The following is a 6651-nucleotide window of genomic DNA, read 5'->3' as shown; positions in this document are numbered from 1 at the left end:
TACATGGATCACATTGCATGGATCAGTGCCTACACGCAACACATTCTGAACAGTTGTTTTACACGTGCAGCACTCTTCCTGTCACGAATCTGCTGCGAGCAGAATGCACCAGGCAAGTATAATGTCATTGGAATGACGTGTAAAATTGATTAGCTGTCTGTAACGGAAATGTCAGTGTTTCAACTCAGCCTATCTGATGATGTTGCACAGTTATGCATGACTTTATTATTTATTGCGCGCTCTTCAGATGACATTCGTTAACAATATTAGTTTTATTGCGATAGCAATTATATGGACAGTCTCGGCTGAATTTTGCCGTCGCCGTCGCCGTCATGCACCGTATATGTATAAGTATGTATATATATATATAAAAGCCCCAAAGAAAAATAATTCAGAAAAATGCTTCCGAGGCGCGGAATCGAACCAGGGACCTCTTCCTCCGCAGCGAGTGGCGCTAGCCACTACGCCACGAAACGCAGATCCTCCATGTAGGTAACGGCGAGCGTTATATACACACCCTTTAGCGCTGGACGGACTCCGAGACGGCTGCGCTTATAAGCGTTTCTTCATTACCAGCGAGATGGCGTTAGGAGCACGACAGGCGCATTTAAAAGTCGTCAGCTCGCGTGCTCGCTTCTTCGTATACTTGCGCAGGGAGAACCTTGCCCTTCCGCTGTCTGCTCGCGCGGTTTTCTTGTGCTGAGGGGAAGAGGAGTGTTTCACGCTTTCACCGTGATGTCCGCGCTCATGTTACGCAGCGTACGAAAGCCACTCGAGCTCAAGGGACGCCGCTAAACGAACAAGCAGAAGATGAGCGCGAACTATCAAGTGTCACAGCTCGACACTTGAAGCACGCTAGTTTCTTTCGCTGCATCGGCCACCTTTGCAACAGGAGCGCTGTTCAAACTGAGAGTATCCATTGGCGAGCCTCGCTTGGTATAGCATTTAGTTTCTTGCTATCGCATTCATTGCTTCGCCCTTGCGGCGAAACTGTGACTTTTTTTGTAGCAATATAGCAGGACGATCAAACAAACTCGCTTGTTGCCTTTTACGCTCATGGAAATAGGAAAGAAATATAGTCGCACGTCATCTTCACCGCGGAAATAGGAACGTTAGGAGCAAGATCAATATTAGAACAATGAAACTTGTCGTTGTTCATGTTCATGTGCAACCTCCACAGTTGTGTATATAAGAGTGTCACGTCATTAGCGAGACAAGCAGCCTTTGACGCTCATTAACGATGGTGAATGTTTGAGATTCCGAATAATACTCGTTGTGGCCGCATGTGCCATTGTTTTGTCCATGATGCTCGACGAAAAGACGTTTGGGGCCAAGGCCGAACCTGGTGGTACCGTGGGGCGTAGACCTCCACCTCCACCTCGAACTAGACCTAGACCTCAACCATTTGTTAATAAGAAGCTGCCTAAGAACGCGAAGACTACATCTACAAAACCTACTGCCCCTTCATCAGATGGATCGTCTGGATCTCCTGAAGATCCTGTACCCCCTGGAGCTACAGGAGCCGCCGGAGTTCCTGAACCTCCTGCAGCACCCGTAGCTCCTCTGTCTCCTGTAACTCCTGGATTGGCTGGAATGGCTGGAATGGCTGGGTTGGCTGGAATGTCTGGAATGTCTGGATCGGCCGGATTTCTTGGAGCTCTTGGAGGTTCGTATATGAATCCTTGTATGGTGAATTTTTTGTTCGTAATTCTAATAATAACATGTTTAGCGCAGCCATTGACAATGCATGTAGGAGCTTAGAGGTGCAGCTAGAAGCTAAATATTTAACAGATCTATGTATCCCCGGACAGGACTAGGCAAAAAAAGCTATGTATCTCCGAACCGGGCTTTGTTCACATGCGATTTCCAAAACTGCGGCCTATAAAGTACATCTAGCTCGCTAAACACATATCTTTATCGGGAATTTAGGACAGGCTATCATGGCCTCTTTATCTTAGAAAATCTTAAGTAAATCTATCGTGGTTCCTTCACTCTTCCTTGTCGCTCATGACACTTTACGCTGATACTCTTACCACAAATAACTAGCGCAGCAAATTTCATGTACACAAGAAAGGAACACAACCTACAAGAACTAGTGCTACTACCGATTGTTTCTTCAGTCATGCCCCTCCGAACTATGTAGACTGAAACACATAGCCCGCCACGGCCGCTTTTTCTCGTGGGAGGGTGATAAACAAGAAATGTTAACTAGTGAACAAGGCCGCTGAGTTGGTCGTTTGTTGACTTGACAAGCAACAAACTTTTTGTGTTGATTAAAATATGGGCTGCATGAAATAATTATTGGGATTAATAAGTATCAACATCCTGCCCTTTCGGCGTCACAGAATCTGTGATATGCCTGTGCCCGAGCTCATGCCACGCGGACTTAGGGAAATCCGTCATTTATACTTGCATGTTTTTTTACGACAGGATGGAAGGGCAGCTGCTAATTACATACAAAATGTAAAGATACGACGAGACGTTATTTGAGCGCAGCACTTAGGCACCCATTCCTGCGTTGAGCGGCGTCGCTGTCACCGTAGCCATCGGTGGCGTAACCGATAGAAATGAAAAAGTAACCGATAGACATGAAAACAAAATAAAATGAGAAAAGATTTCGTAGAATTCATGTAATTTGAACCCGGGCCCTCTGCGTGGCACTCGAGTATTCTACCACAGAGCCACGCTGGCGCTTGAAACTCTTTTGCAAAAAGACCCAATACAGGTGTCATATCGGGCAAGGAATCGCGTTAACATATGTAATGTAGCGTTGCAGGAGAGTAAAATAACAACGAGTCATCACAAAAAGGTAATTGCGAAACGAGTGAGTCGTTTGATGCTTCCCGCCCACTGGACAGTGCTCAGCCATAATTTTTCATCGTGATCAGCTACATGTAGCATCAATAACGTGCGCCTTACTGATGCGTAGCAGATACTACGTTTATCCACAGAAAGACGAATAATGGAGTAGTGGGTGCTTAGCTACTTCACAAAAATTATGATTTATGGCATATTCAATACCTTGCGAAAAGCCAAAACTTCAAACACAGTTGGCTTTGCCCCGACACGAAGCTGCGTTCAGAATTCCCATTATGCAGTATCGCGATCCTCGGTAGAATTCTTTTCAAACCTCACAAATAGACTAGGACGCCTGCCCTTAGTTTAAAGTTTGTCACACCTCTCGAAAATGCGCACATGCAATAATACGTTGAGTAGCCAATGAGAAAAACAATGTCAGCTATCACATCTGTTTCCACTTGTTAGGAAAATTTTATGTTGAACTTTAGATTTTCATCTTCCATGCTAGCAATAGGATATAAACGGATCTAATCCAACCGCTTATCTGTGTTGACACAGAAAATCATCGAAGTAGCTAAAATTTATTGTTTACTTTTTAAATGCGTGAGCGTGCGATTCACTGCCTTTCCACTGCTAGCAAATGCATTGCATTTCTTTCTCGTGCTCTGCGACGAACATGACATAAATACTGTCATACAATATTTCAGGTTGAACCATCTATGATTTTCTAATGTTTTCATAATCACTTGAAGTACTACAAGAAACATTAGTTGATAGTAAGAGTTTCGCGCGTCTTGGTATCTTGGGCGTGTTGACTGCGTTGTTCTTAGGATTCCATGTTTCTTATCCACTCGAGCAAAGAATTACACAGTAAAACTTATAATGTTTAGACAGATACATCTAGAAAGTGGTGATTTATTCCTAACCAAGAAGACTGCAAAAAATTTGTACACATAATCGACATGTATAAGTGCACACTTACACCTTTTTGTGCAAATATATGACTTCTTGCGAGTTAAGAGTAAGCTAAGCGCTCCTCCATTACGTTATCATAGTTCGTTTTGCTTATTTTCAGTGCGCGTGTTAATAAAGCGAAGTATATTGAAGATTAATATAAATATGTCCTTTTTCCTACGCCTCATCATCATTATCAGCCTGTCTACGCCCACTGCAGGGCAAAGGCCTCTACCATGTTGCGCCGATCAACCCGGTCCTGTGCTTTCTGCTGCCACGTTATACCTACAAACTTCTTAATCTCATCTACTCACCTAATTTTCTGTCTCACCCTAGCGCGTTTGCCATCTCTTGGAATCCAGCCAGTTAACCTTAATGACCACCGGTTATGCTGGCGACGTGCTACGTGCCCGGCCCATATCCATTTCTTCTTCTTGATTTCAACTATGGCATCCTTAACCCCCGTTTGTTCCCTGACCCGCTCTGCTCTCTTCCTGTCTCTTAAGGTTACACCTATCATTTTCCTACGCCTATTAAATACTGAATGCCAGAAATATACGCTTACAATTTTCGAATGCTTCAAAATGAAGCTGCAGTGGCATGTCACATATTTTTTTACAACTACGTGAACACTTCAAAGTATTCTTAACCAAAAAAATCACACCATCTCCCACTAAAGGGCACCATGAGGCGATGCGAAGCAGCGTTTCGGCATGTCAAGCCCGCCTTCCCGAGGGGGAGTGTAGAGGGGGAGGGAAGTGAGCGGGAGGGGAGAGGGGAAGAGTAGAGAGTAAGTGGAGAGGGTGAGAGAGAGAGTGGAGAGGAGGCGTATGGAGAGGGGTCGCGCATGCGCAGCACTGGTGGTCACGCCACACACCACCGGTTTGGACTCCGCCGTAAGATGCTTCGCATCTAATAAACACAGAATATGGCTCATATTAATTGGACAACATGCGGCATGCGCACTATAATGTAGGTGACGACTTTGGCTATCTGTATGCTAGTTGATATACAAGTCAACCTGAAGAAATATAAGTGTCAATGTATTGCACGATGCTTCTTTTATTCTTTTCCATTGTTTCTTAAAGTGAAAACAGAGCACTAATGACTGCTAAACGAACAGGTTCCGCAGTTCCTGTCTTGCAAAGTGTGGGCACCGCCATTGGTACTATTCAATCGGCTGCTAGCCGCGGCGCCCGCCCTCAGCATCAATCTTCATATGCTGAGAATCCTGAAAATGACAAAGCGGTACAGCCAGATGTACAGCAAGAGGCGCAGCAAGTGGTACAGCAACAGGTGCAGGAAGCGGCGCAGCCACAGGTACAGCAAGAGGCACAGCCAAAGGTACAGCAAGAGGCACAGCCACAGGTACAGCAAGAGGGACAGCCACAGGTACAGCAAGAGGCACAGCAAGAGGTGCAGCAACGGGTACAGCAAGATGGAGGCACAGTCAGCGCAGCATCATCACAGACAGATTCTTGAAGTTTTGCGGTACGACGATAAAAATGCAAAATAAAACCTCCCCGCCTTCTTTGTGATACATGTATACTTTGTCTTTGCTCAAATAAGAAATATTTCGTCTATGTCGTTACCAATGTGGCAGAGGTCTGCTCTCTTCAGAAGAGCCTACGGCAGGAGCATTATAATTGCATGAAGGTGCTGTGTTCTGTGTCTAAGCTGACAAAGTGTTCCCGCGCGAATCTGCTTGCTTTTTATTAAGGCGAAAGCATAATAAGTCTCATTAGTCGAGACGAGTTTAAGGTTAAGCGAGACATTGTGATAAATCGCGAGAAAGGCGTCGGCGCCAACACATACTGCAATAAATTAAGTGACAAAAGTCGTCCAAAAATCGCGTGATAATCAAGTAAATGGCCGTGTGCAGTCGGCATACCAAAAGTCACATCACCTCAATCTAACACGACGCCATCAATGATGTCACAAATATCCAGAATTTCTCGTCTTTATCGGAGTCACAGCATGACGTCACATGAAGACATCCTTGCACGAAATCGTCACTTGGTTGAAGGCAGGCCGATTACGAAGGTAGTGCAAAGCCACATGAGGTACAAAAATTTCCTCAGATCTCGGAGGCAACGCAAAACTATTTTAGGTGCTGCAGGCTTTCATGGGAACGAAAGGTAAGGAGAAAAAGAAGACGTCTTTTGCCTTCCAGTCGCCTTAAGCAAATGAGCAAAGGACCGTGTGTTACATTCGCTTTCAAGTCGTCTTAGGGGAGTGTATAAGGCACCTGTGAGTTTTTTGCAATAGCAAATGTATGAACACGCCAGGTACACTTTTGTCACCGTCGCCGTGAGGTACCGTATAAAGCCCAAATCAATCATATCTCCCGGCGCTTCATATATTCTATGTGCGAGTGAAAGAATTCGAAGGCAGCCGATGATCGGGGCTGAAACGAAAACGAAACGTGCCGGCCGTCCTTCGTTGCGCGATATACAAAGAGATGGGGGGGCGGTGTACCGGAGGGTGGCCAGCGGCGCATCGGCGGTAAATTTCTTGAACTATGTTCCTGCGACAGGACAGACAGACAGACAGACAGACAGACAGACAGACAGACAGACAGACAGACAGACAGACAGACAGACAGACAGACAGGCAGACAGACAGACAGACAACGAACTTTATTGGATCCTGAGGAGTTACTGACAGGACCCCCTAACGGGAGGCCCTTGTAACCGCTGGCCGCGCCCACGTAGAGGACAGAACGCCGTGACGCTCCGCCCTTTCCTGGGCCCTCTGGATAGCCTGGGCTTGCTTTCGGAGTGCCGTGCTTCTTATGGCCTCCTCCCATTCGGCTTCGCTGTAGAGACGGGTTTCAGGCAACGCGGGACATCGCCAGAGCATGTGAGCCATGGAACAAAAGGTTTCACTGCAGTCTGG

The 6651-nt window shown here is 45.9% G+C and overlaps 1 protein-coding gene across 2 annotated transcripts; it reads left to right on the top strand.

The window, feature by feature from the left end:
* The first annotated feature begins 1376 nt into the window (after positions 1–1376).
* LOC119400967 (uncharacterized) lies at positions 1377–5266 on the top strand. 2 transcript variants are annotated; one of them, XM_049418056.1, is made up of 3 exons: positions 1377–1666; positions 4877–5097; positions 5146–5266. In XM_049418056.1, the coding sequence occupies exons 1-3, from the start codon at positions 1594–1596 to the stop codon at positions 5233–5235; spliced, it is 384 nt and encodes a 127-aa protein (XP_049274013.1). In that variant the 5' UTR covers positions 1377–1593; the 3' UTR covers positions 5236–5266. The 2 variants fall into 2 exon arrangements, with proteins under 2 accessions (XP_049274013.1, XP_037523773.1); XM_037667845.2 differs by having other exon boundaries at positions 4877–5266.
* The last annotated feature ends 1385 nt before the right edge of the window (positions 5267–6651 follow it).

Source organism: Rhipicephalus sanguineus, chromosome 7, assembly GCF_013339695.2.
Source record: "Rhipicephalus sanguineus isolate Rsan-2018 chromosome 7, BIME_Rsan_1.4, whole genome shotgun sequence".
Lineage (NCBI taxonomy): Eukaryota > Metazoa > Arthropoda > Arachnida > Ixodida > Ixodidae > Rhipicephalus > Rhipicephalus sanguineus.
Note: the sequence above shows the minus strand (reverse complement) of the source record. Positions and strands in the feature narration are given on the sequence as shown.

What these genes read in the sequence shown, in the direction of transcription:
- LOC119400967 (XM_037667845.2), top strand. Translation starts at nt 1,594, where the DNA reads ATGGCTGGAATGGCTGGGTTGGCTGGAATGTCTGGAATGTCTGGATCG. An exon ending in ATTTCTTGGAGCTCTTGGAG is followed by an intron (nt 1,667 to 4,876) that starts GTTCGTATATGA and finishes CTAAACGAACAG; the next exon opens with GTTCCGCAGTTCCTGTCTTG.